Raw genomic sequence first — 18,861 nt, forward strand, 5'->3', positions numbered from 1 at the left:
GCCTGGTCGAGACTCGATAATATGCAGACCACCGCCATGTAGCTTGAATATTGCTGAATGCGGCATTAAACAGTAACAAACAAACAAACAAACTCTCGATTACCCTAAGCTTTAAAAAAGCTTTAATATGTCATGTCTCATTGTCGAAAAGTGAATTGGGGAATTCAAGAAATCATATTTAGATACTAATAATGCTATACACAATGACAACGCATGGGGTCAGCCATGTTGAATACATTTCCCCTTTTATGGAAACCGAAACTATGACGCGTGTTTTCCAAGAACAGAAAGTGACGGGTTTTCCACTAACGATTTCAAGTACAAAACAACGGTCGCTAAGAGACAGCTCAAAGCTTGCAAGCTTCGTGAATTGTGCTGTTTAGACGGAGGAGGACCCAGCCTCAAGAATCTCAGACAGATACGATGGGGAGAAACAAGAAGAAGAACCGCTATTCTATTCCGACGACACCCTCGCCAGATAATACAGGTAAGGATAGGTAGAATCGATCGATGCATTTGAAATCAGACAAACACAATTGTGTGTTTTTGTTTTGTTGATCCAGTAAATTCCTAATTTACATTATATAACCCTTGCGCATGTCAGTGTTATACTGAACATATGAGCCATATATATTTTAAGGTTTATAAAGCAGATAAAATATTTTAACATGTGAGTAACATGACTTGGAGGTCCGTCAACACCTTTTATCGTTTTATTACCGCGCCCACAGGTTGGTGACATTGAACCGTCTACGTACACGTGCAGATTGCAGTCGAATCTGCACTGCACTGCACTTTCTACTAAATGTTTATGTTCGGATAACCTACATATGTAGCTGTTTTGTCTGCATGGTGAAAGGTTGTGTGACGTAATTCATTTCCTGGAATATGGCTTGATGATTCAAGGAATCGCCCACATGATTCTAACACCCCAGCATCGAATGTGACAATACACGGTCTATATCAATTATTTAGTATCAATATGTTGATGTTATCAGACTATGTTGACAGTCCACTTTGTCGATGAGTCAGAGTGAGTGACTACGTTATATCACGGACCTATATAACCTGGTCAGATATCTCGATCATCATAATTACCATTTCCGTGTTTAATTGATAAAAATCTGATGCACATGGGACATATGTGTTTTGACAGCTATCGATCGCCACACATGCTTGTAAGCCGGATGTTTTGGTAACCAGGGGAAGTCAAGTTAAGCCCTACTACGCATGCGCCATAAGCTGTCCACATGTGGTTGTCATCGCGCCTGCGGGATACCGATAACATGGGGCTCGGATTTCAATTCGCGGATGCGCGGCAGAGATAGTTTCAGGAATTCTGTATCGTTTCCTATCCAGGTTATACAAGTCCGTGGTTATATGGGGGTAGTTTAGCACCGTCACGCACTGACTTTGCAATGCGGTTCATCGTATCTTATTCAAGCTGTAAGCTGCCGCTGGTTTGGAGAGTGAGTGATCATCTCCCTTACCCGAATAGCTCTATTGTGCAATACCTTTGCAATGTATCGTATGTTATTCAGGCAGCCCGCGAGAGGTGAGGTGAGGTGAAATAGGGTTTAACGTCGCGTCCAAGATTATTGCACTTATATAGCGACGTGCATGTTCGTGTGTGTGTGGCTGCTTGTACTAGTCCGGATTGATTCCGATTTATAGTGCTAGCACACTGAGATACCATGCCGCAGTTTAACATGGATACCCCACTCAGAAACAGTATTCTGACTCTGAGCCGACCTCTCCTTGTTTAAGCCCCTAATGCCGAGCGCCAGACAGGGTAACAACAAGTACCATCTTTTAACGTCTTTTGGTATGACGCAGTCGGGGATCGAACCCCGGACCTTCCGCTCTCCGGGCGGACGCTCCACCACTAGACCACGGAGGCGGTCGCAAACCGCTAGACAGGTTCCAGTGCGGAATTCAGATCAAGCATGTGAGGCACACGCAATTTTTCTCCCTTCACACTACTATTGCAACTTTAAATATTGTTCAACACGATTAAATACCAGGCTTCTATTCGATGACTTTGTTCAATAACCAAACATGTAAAACAACGGGTTTGATATTACAACTTTGAAATTAGTTTCTTCATAATTATATGTATGGTGCTTGCTGTTTCAAGGAGTTCACTGCATGTAATGTATGATTCATACCGTTTTATGCGGCGGTTTACGGTTCTGCATAATTTATTGCTTTGACAGTATTTTTAACTTCCAGCAGAGATTATAAAACCGTATATGTTCATTGACTTCTAGATACAAAGGAAATCAACAGGCTGGCCTGTAGTTAGCATGTTTTCCTTTAAACACAACGCGGTTGCATGATATCTTCACGATGTTTGGGTTCAACATGGCAACAATCTTCCAAACATACTGCAAATCTAAACCAGTAGTAATCGCAACACAAACTCAGTTAACCCAACAGAAACAGAGTTATGTGTGAGTGAGTGAGTGAGTGAGTTGGTTTTAACGCCGCTTTGAATAGTGTTCCAGTTATATCACAGCGTGTCAGCTTGGTGTGGGAGGAAAACCCGAAGTGATCCACGTCTTAGACGTTCATTACTTTGCTAAAACCCACCAGCACGTGTATGGTGTTACAAACCTTGAACATAATCGGGGCGAACCGGGAATCGAACACACTGGTGTGCTCAAGGGACACAACTCTGCATAGCAGAGCAGGGCCTAAGACGATTGTGCCAACCGTGCTCCATATACAACTACAACAAACTATCATACAACTCAAACAAACTATCATACAACAAAGACTTATTAGATGAGATATTCAAAGTCCATGAACAAACAGTGGCAATATTACACTACTACAAACTACAAAATATATGGAGGTACATTAAAACAGTTTTTTTATTACAATGACATGGAAACAATATGAAACAAAACTGTAGTAATTCTGTACATACAAAGAATTTGTTTATAATTGTAGATATGATAACAAATCTTCGAAATTGTTCCTGGATAACTGTTGGTAAAAGTTAGTAAGAATTGTTCCTTTCAGTAGAGTGTGCCAAATTGTGAGGATTATTTGTTGAAGTAATTCTCTTTCTTGGTTGTATTTGTATACAAGTGCACAGTGTTGCTCATATTCTAAGACACCACATGTTTCACACTGTTTTTGTGTATCTATCAGTTTTAATTTTTAGTTGGTGATTACTAAAACGATGTTTTGAGAAACGTGACCTAGCTATGAGCTTTGTTTTTATAATATGTAAGATAATTCTCATTATTTACCGATGACTTGGCCAACATGTATGTATGTAACTTGCTGTTGGATATATTGGAATATCCCTTAATGAATACTTGAACATATTTTGACATTTGGACTTGAGTTTATATACAGTGGATTCATTACATGTATTTGTGTTCACTAGTTCAAAAGTTTGTTTTCCAAGCCAACATTTTGACCAGAAATATTGATATTTTCTGCCACATCATTTGTTGTGTCATCTATACAGGACTTGTGATCAATTTGTCTTTATTATTGGTACTAATGGTGGTTATATACCAAGTTCTGCATGTTAGGCCCAGGTAAGTGTTTTCTTGCCTACTACTAGAAATAATTTACAAAACTGAAGTCTTTCTGGAAGAAGTGTATCAATATGTTTTAACATTTCGCAATCAAGACCCCAAAAATTCATAATTGTATTACATTATTAGTTCTATAAGGGTTTTATTATTGCTAATATTACCAGGATATCATCATTTTAATCTATGGAAAGCACCTATGGCTTTCCCAATGAATGACTGTATATAACGTTTGAACTTTCCAATTTTGTGTACATAGATAAATGTATGTATATTTGTCAACAGTCGTTTTGATTTTCATTGTACTGACCATTTAAATAAATTGTTGCTTTCCAAAGACAACTACATTAATAACAACCAATTTGTACTTTACACTAATCCTCACCTCCCATAGCTTACACTTCTTTTCTCTGCATATGACATTTATGGCGGGGAACAATTGATGCTACGCAGCAATCTCTACTTGTATTATATTAACCCTCCACTGAGCAAACTAATCTACTCCTAGTTACCTCCCTTAGACCATACATGACAACATACTCCACTTTCAGATATTTCTCGTGTGAATTTTTCTTATTCATTTGAAAATATTTCCTTATTATTCAGCAGGATTTCAAATCCATTCAAATTGTTTGTCAGTGAACATGTTATAATCATTCAGTACAATATGTGTCTAATTCTGATTTCAATTTTCTAACCTCCGAACACTTTCTGAAGGCTTCTAATTTTAGCTCACCTGAACTGAAAGTTCCAGTGTGCGTACGTTGTTAAGTTGTCCGTTGTCCATCCGTCGTAACGTTTAAGAGTTGTGACATTTTGTCTGAAAGCTTAAGGAATATGAAGCGGAAACTTTTTGTGTCTCATGCCACCTAAAAAACCTGAATTCCGATGTTTTATTATGCCTCATAGATCTTATCATGTGTGTCCTTTTCAGCCATAAGTCATCGTATATCATCATCCCCCGGAAAGCATTTTTCAGGGGTTATTATTTAAATTGACACCGTCCGTCCGTGCAAGCTGTCGTTTCTCAAGCAGATCTTGAAAAGCGTTCAATATTTCTTCACGAAACATTGCACATAGATAGATCTTGAGGTAAACTAGTGCCTTCTATAGTTTGGGATTTAAAAAAATATGAATTTTTCGCGTTTCCATTGCAAAACATTGACTTTGACTTAAAATGGCGGTAGTGCTCGTTTCCGTAACATATCTTGAAAAACGTACTTCAGGAAACTTGGCAAATAGATTGGTCTAGTGGTGAACTGGTGTCTTTTCAGAGTTTTTGATTTAAAAAATGCTACTTTACGAGCTTCCATGACAACAACTTTGACTTGAACTGAATAATGGGAGTAGTTATCGTTTCCGGAGCAGATCTCGAGATCCGTACGCTATGTCGTCAGCAATCTTGGCACAAAGATTGGAATTTGACGACATCTATCATGTACTATCTTCAGGGGTGGCTCCCAATGGTAATAAAAACAAGGTATGGGGGACGTCCGTATGAAGCAAAGTAGTATAGGTAATGGGGGTTCTGGCTCACTTCCACTGGAGCCAGATTTAATACCTATACTGCTACTACAGGTGGCATTTTTTATGTCAAAATGATCATGCGATTTAACGATAGTCATGAGATTGGCTCTATCTCACCAATACCTGGGGCCAATCATTGCTTTAGATGAGCCCAAATGGTAATAAAAATATTCTTTATTATTTTTATCGATAAAGCGATATTCAACATTTTTATTAAGTTCTTCGTTCATTTTACTAGGAGACCAGACTATATAACTACACTCTTTTTGTAAATTGATAAGAAACAATTGATAACCCTATTTGGTTGGTTTGACATCACTGATATAATAAAAACCTTGTGGTAATTCTCTCCATTGAATAGCTTTCTCCATTATTATATATTTATGTAAGCATTTGTCTTAATGTGATCAAACGATAGTAAGCAATCTATTTTTAATCTCCAACCAGTTCTTTGGTTTTGGCACGGAATAATTGACGCGCTTGTTGCCTCCCCTGTTCTATGAACTTTTTTTTCTTGTCTTCGCTAATACCACTGGTCTTACGAGATTTTGATCGAATCTCCTGCTTCATTTCGTTGTATTTGGTGAGTTCCGACAGCACTAAACGAAACTCATCCTCGGATATCTTACAATCGGCCATTGCTGTCGAAATATGATCCTCAATGCTGTTCAACTTTGCTTCGGCGAGTATCCGAATACTATCGTGTTTTAATGCTTTCTTTTGCAACCTACGAGAAATGAATTTTATCGCTATTCCTGCCAGTCCCGAGACTCCAGCGGTTATTTCCATGCCGAGCACGATAGGCGCGGCGATTATAGTTGATAGTAAACCGATACCCGCTACACCGAGTCCCATGCCAGATACTACAAGAGCGGTGTCAACTCCGTCCAGAGCATTCACGGCTCTGTGATACTTTTTATACAATCAAAGTCTCAACTCCCTATCCTTCCCTATTTGATGTTTTATGTCGCTTATTTGATGTAATCGAAATCCATCAACAGTTTCCATCTTTTCAAATGCTTCACCGAGCGCCGGATATAAACTCATAGTGTATATTACGATCATATAATAGTCTTTAATTGGTCTTGCTTAAATGTTTTGAGACTATACATCAATCTTATCAAATGTATATTATACGGCAATAATATCTTAGAAAGAGAAATGCTGTCACTTTTAATAATTTGGACCCCCTCGAGGGTTGCAACGGGCGATGCTCCGATATGAATAATACTGCAACGTTGACGCTCGTGTTTCTTGAGCCATTTAATCGATAGACCTGGTAATATGTCGCAGGCATCTACCGGTGCATCTCCGAACAAGACTTCAATAATAAGCGTGGAACTATTAGGTATTGCACTCAAGTTATCTTTAATATCTTCGAATTCAGTAATCAAATTTAAAGTAACATTTTTTAAGGCCGGACGACTATATAACATATGACCTGGGTTTTCTGGCAGGGGAGTGACCAACACACTTTTTCGTTTTGACGAGGTATAAGCCGCGAGTACGATGCCACTATTTATTATCTTAGTTAAATTATGTCCCTTACCCATCATCACATAAGGTGGGGTAATGACGATATTCAGTAGCCACTCGATGTTTGCTTCGATCATAGTCCATTTATTATCGTCGTTGCGAGTAATATTGTACGAAGTGTTTTTAATGAGTCTACTAACGTCGACATCGCTTAAATCTCCTAGATTACCCGTGAATGTGACTTCTTTCCGCTTGTATACATTATCGTGTAAGTGTAAAGCGTATAACTTACCATCGGTACCGGGTTTATCAAATCCTTCCGTGTCTCCGAGATCGGAAAGCGCAATTGTATTACATTTTCTGAGCGTTCCAGGGCCTGATGCATCAACCATTATTTTTAATATGAAGTGTTACACTTAAGTATCCTATATGTACAGGTTGATGTTTTACATCTAATACAGAAATTTTGAGGTCTGAAATAATATCACGCTTCAATTTTTTATATTGTAATGTTGAGAAAGATTCCGTTCTACCGCTATTATATTTTTCATTTTTCACTGGAACACATCTAGTAGAGTTGAAGGAATTTCTTGTTGAATATTATCCGTCGTACTGATCTGATCAAGATGGATACACAACTCTTTATAGGGAACTAAATCGGGTAATGTATATACAATCACTGATTCGTGGGGTGCTAATATTACTGACTGTCCAAATCCAAGTGTAATTGCTAAGTTCTCACCAATAAGTATACCTGTTACTCCAGCGTTTAAAATCAGCGCCCCATTCGACTCATTTTGTGTGAGACTAGCTCCCATAGGCTTTAAAATTTCATCATTGAGTGAGCATACGCTGTAATACCCATCAGGTATAGTAATGCGTTTTTCAATACTATTGCTTTCACCTGGTATAATTATCATATTATTTCTTTTTATAGCACTTGGTCCACCGCGGGTAATACGTTACATCGCATAGAGCTACTTTGCGTTGTCCATCCGAGTTATCGATAGTATGAAGCAGTTCAATAGACTGACCATTTGTTATTCCAGGTAGTGTAACATACATATTAAATATACAATGATACTATATCATAACTTAAATATGAAATCGACTCAATCGATTATAGTAACTGCCTCAGGTGCTGAGTTTACCGTTGAATTCCACGATATCTTTGAAAAATACAGTTTCACGGCAACTAACGATAAAATGATTGACGATTGGTTTAACCGTCCGATGCAATTTTGGCAGAATCAGTTAAACTTTGCCGTATGGTGTGCCACAACGGGATGTGGTGTATCTGTTTATGCCCCAGGATTTAAACTATATAAGTCTGTTATATTATTTCACGTGTACTATCAGATTAGACGTATACTTAAAGAAATTAGTGCTCCATTACCGATGGATCCAGCATGGAATCACGCAAATAATCATTATAATAAGAGGGCCTTCGAACGTATTTGTAATGAATTTAATGTTTCTACAAGTAAAGATTGGCGCATTAAATGACCTAGCCATGGTCTAGGTATTCTGTACAATGGACAAAGAACTATTAAAGATAAAAGCGATTATTTAATTAAAGAGGGTGTGATCCCTTCAGGCTTTGCTCTCTCGAGTAAACAGTTTAGAGCAGATCGTATGAACTTTGAGAGTGGCATTCCTTATATTATAACAAAGTTTGTGCACCCAAACGATACAACAGATGCTTGGAATGAATTTCTTAATGATAAAACGGAAAATAATTTTACTAACCCAGGATTTGAAAGAGTTAATGAATCAATAAGAACTTATGTATGGGCAATTCTCGGAGCACAATCGCAAACACGAACATCCATTATCGGTACTTGGACGGCGTTTCGATGCGCAAAAACAGTTTGTCTCAAACGTGGAGGACGCCATTAATTCACCAGTTGACATACCATCGTCTATAAAGCGTTTTCAAGATGCATTACAGTACGCTCAATCCAAAGTGGACAACGTTTATGCGCCGGGACTATACATGTCTCCGAGTAATATGGAACTTAAGATCGGTCAAGTGATAGGCTATAATAATAAAATTGTTATCGCTACCGATCAACAAAAACCAGGTATAAATTCAGATATTAACGTCGAATTAATAACGCAAACGATCACGTGCGAATAGGGAATAGTCAAGCCGCAACCATCTTTTAATGCACAACCATCTACTAACGCACAAGTGCCACCGCATATTGAGGCTAAAAATCAACAACATATCGATGAAAAAACAGCGCTTGTAGTGGGTGGAGTCTCGGTTGGTTTACTCATGATTTGGTGGTTAAATAGTTCTTAGCGAACACGTACAACAGCCCTGCAATTGCTACGATCAACCCCCACAAGTTTTGACTAAGCCAAGTGGTGGTCTTAGCTAATAAATTCAATAGCCAGGAAACAACACTCCCTATTATACCGGGAAGTGCGGCCGCGGCTTTCTCAGCGAGCTTTCCCAGTGCTGAACCTAATGCTTTTAAATGCTTTTTTATCCACTCTTTTATACCATTTTTATCGTTAGGAGGTGTACTACCACCTGTACCACCACCTGTTAACGAGAGAGTCAAAGTCGATATAATAAATCCCAACGCGGTTAAAATACTGGCAATTGTTATTCCCTGTTCTCTGAACAATGTTTTAAGTTTATCGGCCAGTGTAGTGTCATCGTTGAGGACTTGATCGATAGTTTCTCGAATACGACTGATTTGTGAACGAAGTGCCTTTCTATTACTGGAAGCTGCTTCGAGGCGGGCCGATCTTTCGTCTTCTAAGTTACGCAATCTTTCCGCTACGCGGCGTCTACTGAACTCATCGCCCGCCTGTTCAAGTTTTGTTTTCTCTTTAGCTATATGCTTGTCGATTTCAGATATCTTGGCTATATTATTTATCAGTTCTCCCCGCATTGTTCACATTGCCTTGTCAAGACCTCGTAATTCCCTAATACTAAACTCTGAGACCAGTAACGTGGAATTATCGTAATAGGTATCTAAGATTTCTCCGAGTCCGTCCGCGGCCACCTGCGAGGAAGCTTCCAAATTATCTGTGTTACTGAGTTCAGTACGCACAGTCCTAAGAACCTTAGTAGTCTTCGCGGAAAGTCGTCGGTAGTCCACAAAACCTAATTTATCACGAACAGTGCTGATGCCGTGTTTAGTGGCTATCGTAGACAAGAATGCATAAGATCAATATCCGGAGCGCCACGCAGTCGCAATATTCCTTTACTATCTATCTCAAACTTTGAATAGTCACGACCTATTGGGGTATCTTCTTTTAAGGCATCGTAATAATCATTGACGGTTGATTGTAAAATTTCAACGTTAAGATTCGTGCCACCAAAGTTGGTTTCATCAGTATCTTCGATTGGGTTATCAAAGTCATCAAAGGTACTTAGATCAAAGTCATTATGTTCAAAATTAGTCATTTTTATATTAAACATAGGGTACATAATTTCAATATAAACAATGTCTTCGCAATATGGACGCAAGTTAAACCCACAACGTAGACTTCGAGATCCATTAGGGGTCAAAGCAATTCGTCAGTCTGTAACTATAACAAATAACCCTAGTACCATAGATCAGAATCAAACGCTTCTGGTTCGCTTTCCTAATCTCGGCGCACACGATGTGTTAGTTCCGGGAACTGTCTGACTAGCATTTACGATTAGTTTGACTTCTACAGACGTTAACAGAGAGCCAGTTCAGAACATAGGTCGTGCTATCATTAAGAAAATCGCCATTAAAATTAGCAGTAATGAGGTTTTGAGTATCGACGATAGCGATGTATACTATTGTTACATGGATCTCTGGAGAACGGATAAAGAGCGGGAAAACTTACAGTACCAAGGTATTTGTAATAAGAACACATTGAGACTGCGCGTGGGCGCTGAAAATGGTGATAGTACCATCGTAAAAGATAAGGCCGTTGCCGACGCATTAGGTAACCGATTCTATGTTCCCCTAGACTTTGAATTACTAGATTCCCACATGCCCTCTTATCAAGCATCCCTAGGTGATTTAATGACTACGGTAGAGTAATCAGATCTGCTAATGAAGATGCTAGATATTCCATTGACAATATATCGCTGGAGTACGATATGACAACGGATCCCGAATTAGCCAGACAAATTCGTAACCAGTATACGGGAAGTTTAGCCATTTTGTACGATTGCGTGCTGCGACATCGAAAGATCACGAGGGACAAAAAAGATACGATGTGGAATATCAATCTAAACGTTCCCACGAGGTCGTTGAAGGGTATTTTAATGTTGTTCGAGGACCCCTCCGATGTGTTTAAAAGAAATACCGAGAAGTTCTACAATCCCAAGATTACAAAAGTAGAATTGACTATCGAGGGCGTTCCTAATCAACTATATAGCCAAGGAATGCTAGCATATCACCAGTGGGATGAGATTAAAAAACTTCCTTCTATAAAACGTTCTCCGGAAGTTAACGCGGTCGTGAAAGATCTGTCTCTCGGGAGTGTATCGATGGGTGAATACCTCACCACGAAGTACGCGCTATGGCTCGACATGCGAACAACGGACGATGACCAATTACACGGCAGTGGGAGGCAAATAGAAAATGCTAGCGAGGGTGCCACCATACAGATAACGAAGCTCCAGGAAGCGGCTGGTAAATTAAACATATATTTGTACGTGATTATGGATGCGCAACTTAATATACAGAAAGGGAGATTCATGCAAGCAATCTATAAATAATCTTTTCCATAAAGATCTGCACTGCGCTATTATATGCGGGCAAACGGGCTGCGGAAAAACAGCCTTTATTCTAGATATTTTAGAAAGTCATTATCGGGACGTTTTCCATCATATTATTATTCTGTGCCCGACTATAAGCGTTAATAAAACCTACTTATCGAGAGATTGGGTAATGAATGATGACGGGGTACACAGAGTCGATCCGGGCGATCGTTTACAAGATTGCCTCCGAGTATGTCACGAAAAATACAAAGGAGAATCAACCCTTTTCGTAATAGACGACTGCAGCGCGAGTAAAGAACTCACAAAAAAGAAAGATATGCTTTCGTATTTAGCATTCTCCGGTCGGCATACTCAACATAGCGTTTGGGTACTTACTCAAAAATACAACTCTGTCCTGAAAGATCTCAGAGAGCAGACCAAATGGGTAGCGCTTTTTCATTGCAAAGACCGAGATTCATTCGAGGAATGTTACGCGAAAATGATGTCATTTATACCAAGATCGAACGAGATAAAGTCAGAAAACAGTTAGCGGCAACGAAGCACTGTAAACTCGTATTAAAAACAGATCAACCAGCTGCTTATGCAATTGCTTAGCAAAATGTAGCAACTGCTAAACAAAATTATAGCAAATGAAGCAAAAATGTAGGAAAATGTAGCAAAAATATAGGAAAATTATAGCAAAAATATAGCAAAATGAAGCAAATTGAACATTAGCGGTTAATATGACATAAAATGTGGTTCGAAATCATCATTCTTTCGCAACAGTTCATTATTACGGGATGTATTGGATATGTCATATTATATTATGTTAGACTTAAATATCTCCTTAGGTATTACATTATGGAATGCGACGAACTCATCGAACAAATGCTCAAAGAATCTGATGTTGATCAACATGCTGAAGTAGTAAAGATAAACATAGAGAAAGACTCGCGGCTTTGGTAGCCGGTGGAAAATGTTCCCAATATTTGGGAGAAAATTATACCATCGAAAAAATTGATAACATGACCGACGAAGAGATTAAAAAACTGTACACGCGTTAAGAGTCTAGACTTGGAGCTACCATGACTAAAACGATAGGGTCTTCTATATTACAACTATACACAGCCGTAGCTAGTACGTTTCTCCCCATCCCGGCAGAACATCGCATGTATTTATGCGAATCTCTCGAGAAAGACCCATTCATCAAACACGCTATAAGCGCAGTGAGCTGTGAGTTTTATCATAGATTCGGAATGTTCTTAGCTCCACTCACCACAGCTTTAATAACGGCTAGGTATTGTCAATTTAAACATACATGCCCACTTAATAATAATGGAGACACAATCACAACAGGTGACACCACAGATTGTGAACGAGGAACAACAGATTGTGAAACGCAACAACAGATTGCGGAACAACGAGTCAATGAGGAACCACCACCAGTGAATGAGGATGCACCACATGTGAATGAGAAAACAAAAAAACAACCCAGAGTGACAAAGAATCCTTTGAAAATAGCCGCTGGAAGAAAGGTAGGGCTGGCGCGCAAAGCAAAATTAATAAATAATTCAAATATTAATCCGATTAAAACATGGGCACCAGTAGGAGTTGCTGGTATAGCGGCTGTATGGTTCTTTTATAAGATCGGAGAAGAGAAAACGTCACCCCCGCCGCAACAACAAGTTCAATTAGAGGTTAGTCCTCATATAATGCTATAAGAAGCATGACTACTCCAGTTACAGACGGTAAAATGTTGGTAAACGCGACGTATCATTCAGCAGTGGTCACCGGCTTGGCCATTGGCTATGCCCGTATGGCTAAAATGATTACTAAAGCCACACCACCCAAGCTAGATTTTAATGGATATGACATTGGTATGATGGTTCTGGATATTGGATTGGCTATGGCAACGAAGGATATGCTCATCAAACAAGGACTTATCCCGGAAGACATAATGAAGTAATTAAACATTTGAATATTTTATATTATTAAACATGGCAACAATTGCGATGATGGTCGGTGGAGCTGTTGTTAATGCCCTAGTAATTATTTATTTTCCAGTATGAGGGAATCAAACGCTAAAGAAGTTGAAGAGGAGCGTAAACGACAAAATGAAGCTTTAGAACAATACCAAGCAGCCCAGTTGCAATATACACAGCAGAGAATGAAGAGATTAGACTTTATTCATGAACAACTGATTAAGGAAGGACATTCAATTCAAACGTTTAAGGATGTCGAATATGCCATGCACGAATACTTCCTCGTTTTTGGGAAAAAACTAGACCCAATACCGAGACCAACAATGAGTCAGTTTTATACACCGTCAGAGGAACAAAAGAACCGAGAGGTCACATTTATCATGTTGGGATTGACTGCTGTATTGATTTTCAGCTATACCATGAATACGCAGTGACCTATTTTGGAGTGATCTATAAATAGCCTAATCAATATCTCACCAGTGTAGCTGTGATTTGCATTTAGACAAATGATATGATAGATGTATATACCATGAATAACTGCAAGTTTACACTCATGGGTAAGACTACTCTTTGTAACCGACGCTGTGTTGATTTTTACTGCGGTATACACAATTATTACATCAGGCGCGGAAACATTAACTATACGTGTTCTGAATGCGGGATAGGGGTCAAAGGTCGTTATTGTTTATGCAAGAAACACGGTGCTGATAGGGTCAGGAACCAGAATATTTATGCTAGGAAGAGAGATTACATCAATGAGAGGAATAGGTTGGGGAGAATACGTATTTAGATATATGAAAACAACCAATTAGACATTTGTCTCATTTTGCATATACCACAATGGTTTTTGTCAGAGAATTAAAAGCTATGGCAAAGCAAAGTGGACTGCGTGGATATTCTCGTATGAGAAAAGCTGAATTGATGGATTTACTCGGTTTGGAATACAACAAACCCCAGACTGTTAGAGAACTCAAAGTTCGAGCGAGAAACAGTGGGCTGAGAGGTTATTCTCGAATGAGAAGAGCTGAATTGATCGCTTTACTAGATAATAATCAACCTAATGATAATGTTGATATTGATAATGATGTTGAGAATAAACAACAAGAATTAATATTTGTACCCACATCCGCCGTCGTTGGTAAATATCTAAGAGGTTGGAAGATGGATATTAATTCCAACATGGATGTTAACAATATTAAGCCCATCATATCGAGTAAAATTAACGAGGAATTAGATGATTTACATAGTATAAAATACCAGCTGACGATTAAAATGACATTGAGTAAAAGTAACACAGACGATAGCACCGAATATACCGAACCATATTTCCGAAGCAATCAAGAAGTTATAACCGAATCCGATACTATAAACTCATCATTAGATACATCAATTCAGAGAATACAGGAAACTTTAGAACGCTGGACTAATAGAGGTTCGGGTTGGGGTGTGGATAAAATCGATAGTTTATATTTAGATATAGCAAATTATATGCCTTTCAAAGGTGGATCTTATATAGATTTACCCCTGTATTATAAGAAGAAAAAAGGCATAATTAACGTAAAAAATAAATCCGATGACTGTTTAAGAATGATGATAAGATCTGCATTGTTCCCCGTTGACAAAAATCCGGATAGACCTTCTAGCTATCCCCAAAACGATGGACTCAACTTCGATGGTATAGACGAACCTACACCAATATCACAAATTGATAAGGTGGAAAAGCAAAATAATTTAGCTATAAATGTTTTCGGACATTCTTCTAAAGGAATTGTTGTACACAGGATAAGCTCCGCTCCGGAAAATATTCCCAGAATCAATTCATTTCTGATCGAAAAAGATGGTAAATATAATTATACGTGGATAAAGAGTTTAAACAGGCTATTATACGATCAAACAAAACATAAAGAAAAGAAATATTTCTGTGAAAGATGCCTACATGGGTACAGCAGACAAGATCTATTAGAAGCGCATAAAGAAGACTGTAGAGGTGTTGAACAGAATGCTATCAGGATCGATATGCCTAAAGAGGGAAAAAATATATTAAAATTTGAACATTATTGTAATCAAATGCCAGTACCGTACGTAATTTACGCCGACTTCGAAGCGCTTATCAAACCCATAGAAAATACAGACCATAATAATCAAGATAGTAGTTTTACGTACAAAACTCAAGAACATATTCCTTGTGGGTTTGGATATATAGTTGTAAGGTATGATGGGAAAACAAACACTCCCATGATTTACAGAGGTCCCGATGCAGCGGGAAAGTTCCTAGAATAATAAGGGAAAAATTATCGTGTAAGAAACCCATGCGTATGACGAGGGATGATTGGTGGGCTCATAAGAAGTCAACGAGTTGTCACGTTTGTAATAAACCCCTGGATGGGGATTCCATAAGAGATCATTGTCACGTCACGGGTAATTATCGGGGAGCCGCTCATAACGAGTGTAACTTGAAACTAAAAATGAATTCTCAAACAATACCCATCCCCGTTGTGTTTCATAACCTTAGGGGATACGATTCACATCTCATTATGCAAGCTATCTCAAAGACCGACGGCGGTTTAACGTGCATTCCTAACAATATGGAAAAATACATATCGTTCTCGTTGACTAAACCTATACATTATAGGGACAAGGATTGCAAATCTAGAACAAAGCAAAGTAATGGGCTTAGATTCATAGACTCCGTACAGTTTCTGTTATCTTCCCTGGACAATTTAGCTAATGCGAACAATCCCGATGACTTCGCGATAACAAATAAATATACCGATAAGATAACTCGTCATTTGTTGCTGAGAAAAGGTGTATATCCTTACGAATATATGGATGATTGGTCTAGATTCGAAGAAACTGATTTACCACCCCTCGAATCATTCTATAGTAACTTAACAGAATCTAGAATAACAGATGCCGATTATGAACACGCTCTGACGGTCTGGGATAAATTAGGTTGTAAGAATTTAGGCGATTATCACGATCTGTACTTAAAAACCGATGTACTGTTACTCGCCGATATATTCGAGATATTTAGAAAGACGTGTTTAAAACAATACGGCTTGGTCCCGGCATGGTACTATTCCAGTCCCGGACTATCGTGGGATGCATTGTTGAAGAAGACCGGCGTAGAACTAAAATTACTCACAGATTACGATATGCACTTGTTTATTGAGAAAGGATTAAGAGGTGGTATATCGATGGCAGCGAAAAGGTATTCTAAGGCTAATAATAAATTAGTGGAAGGATACGATCCGAGTAAACCCGACACGCATATATTATATCTCGACGCTAACAATTTGTACGGATGGGCTATGAGTCAACCTTTACCCATGGGTGGTTTTGAATGGGTCAATGATATTCATAATATTAATGTGAATGATATCGAAGAGAATAAAGGGTACATACTAGAAGTTGACTTGGAATATCCAAGTTCGTTACATAAAGAACATAACAGTTATCCGCTAGCTCCCGAAAGATTAATGGTTAATAAAGATTGGATGTCGGAATATCAACGCTCATTGATGGGAAATAGTAGGTTAGCTAACGTAGAAAAACTCGTACCAAATGTGATGGATAAGACAAAATATATAGTTCACTACAGAAATCTCCAGTTGTATCTATCGTTAGGTATGAAACTTAAGAAAATACACAGAGTTCTAAAGTTTGATCAAAGCCCTTGGATGGAGCCCTATATAAGGTTGAACACAGATTTAAGAAAGATAGCTACCAGCGATTTCGAAAAGAATCTGTATAAGCTCATGAATAACTCAGTATTTGGTAAAACTATGGAGAATCTAAGGAAGCGTGTTGATGTTAAATTAGTCAGATCTAATGAGGAAGAAAGACTCAGGAAACTTATAGCCAGTCCGGCTTATAACAGAAGCAAGATATTCGATAACGACTTAGCCGCGTTGCATATGCAGAAGAGTAATATAAAATTCAACAGACCGGTGTACGTCGGTATGAGTATTCTCGACTTGTCAAAACACTTAATGTATGACTTTTATTACAACGAACTTAAGAAGCAATACGGCGATAGATGCGAGGTGTTATATACCGATACAGATTCTTTGTTGATGGAAATACAAACCGAGGATGTGTATAAAGATATGGCAGAAAAATTAGATATGTACGACACGAGCGATTATCCTAAAGATAATCCACTGCACAGCGTTGTAAATAAAAAGGTGTTAGGTAAGATGAAGGATGAATGTGCTGGGACCCCTAAGACCTAAGATGTATTCTATAAAGAAGTCTGATAATGGAGAGATAAGAAAAGCTAAGGGTGTTAAGAAGTATGTTGTAAAACAGCATATCAACACGAACAGTATAAAGAATCATTATTCAACGGTAGAACGTTCAAACACGAGATGAACTCTTAAGAAGTTACAATCATAGGATATATGGATTAAGAATGAACAAGACATCATTATCCCCCTTAGATACAAAGAGATGGATTGATAATGATGGTGTAACTACCTATGCTTATGGTTATGGTGGTAATACCGTACCGTCGGGAACTATGAACAACTCTTCTCGTACAAATGCCCTACCCGGTCCATCTTGAAGGTAATAAAGAACAGGCTCTCCTTCTCTCGTAACCAATCGACTAATGTTATACGTCTTAAGGGACCATATGGGATCGGTTGCACGACGTAGGCCTCCCTCGAGTTCACCTGCCTGGTATAAATATCTTACCCTTACTCTTTCCGGAAGTTTTCGTTCTTTGCCTCTCCTCGGTGCTGAAGATTCGGAAGTCACGGATTTCATTTTAATAGCATCGGATGGTTTCTTCCCTATTAATCTCGTTACTTCATTATTCAGCGCTGATACAACGGCTGATAATCGTGTCACCCATTCGGTTGATCTCAATCGCTCGGATTTCATTTCGATCTCATACTGATAGCCAAACAAACGTTCCGCTAATGTCCGGTTAAATCTTTCGACGATAGCTTGACTGCGGTGGGCCTCTCTTTCTCCGCGGACGATTTCAACATCGTTCTTTGTTAACAGTTTAGTTACCGATCCCATAAACTCGCGACCGGGATCTACTTGAAATAGCTTAGGCCATTTTAGCGGTCCGCGTTTATATATGCGACTCAGTGCATTAGCTACCTCTGTTGATTTTTTCGATGTTAATGGCTCAGCCTCTTTGTATCGACTAGCCACATCCACTACTGTTAAAGCGTATTTATACGTTTTGCGTTTTACCTTATCGTGGGGAAGAAACAAGAGGTCAGCCTGATGAACTTCATTCGTCGTAAAAATATCAAACTTCTTCCTCGGTATATAACGCGGTGCCGGTAAATATATCTGCCACATCGCTTGTTTCTTTAACCAATCCTTGGCCACATCTTTAGATACCTTAGCCGCAGTGGCTAATTTTTTTATTGCTCCTACACCTTTCCAATATCCTCGTGGGCTATAGTAAATTTTATCCATTATTAATTAATATTGATGTTTCGTTTAATACAACTCATGACTATCGTTAAATCGCATAGTCATTTTGGCATAAAAAATTCCTCCTGTAGTAGCAGTATAGGTATATGAATCCGGCTCCAGTGGAAGTGAGCCAGAACCCCCATTACCTATAAAAATTTATATCATTGGCTCCAGG

The 18,861-nt window shown here is 38.7% G+C and overlaps 1 protein-coding gene across 1 annotated transcript in view; it reads left to right on the top strand.

Moving 5' to 3' along the window:
* The first annotated feature begins 326 nt into the window (after positions 1 to 326).
* The window catches only part of LOC125378000 (interferon-induced GTP-binding protein Mx-like), a 34,117-nt gene continuing 15,582 nt past the window's right edge, over positions 327 to 18,861 (top strand). Inside the window, exon 1 of the mRNA XM_048392519.1 lies at positions 327 to 487. Within this exon, the coding sequence (XP_048248476.1) occupies positions 424 to 487 (64 nt within the window). The 5' untranslated portion in view covers positions 327 to 423. The remainder of the gene's footprint in view (positions 488 to 18,861) is intronic.

This window comes from Haliotis rufescens, unplaced genomic scaffold (genome assembly GCF_023055435.1).
Source record: "Haliotis rufescens isolate VD_foot unplaced genomic scaffold, xgHalRufe1.0.p SCAF_11, whole genome shotgun sequence".
In the NCBI taxonomy this organism is placed as follows: domain Eukaryota; kingdom Metazoa; phylum Mollusca; class Gastropoda; order Lepetellida; family Haliotidae; genus Haliotis; species Haliotis rufescens.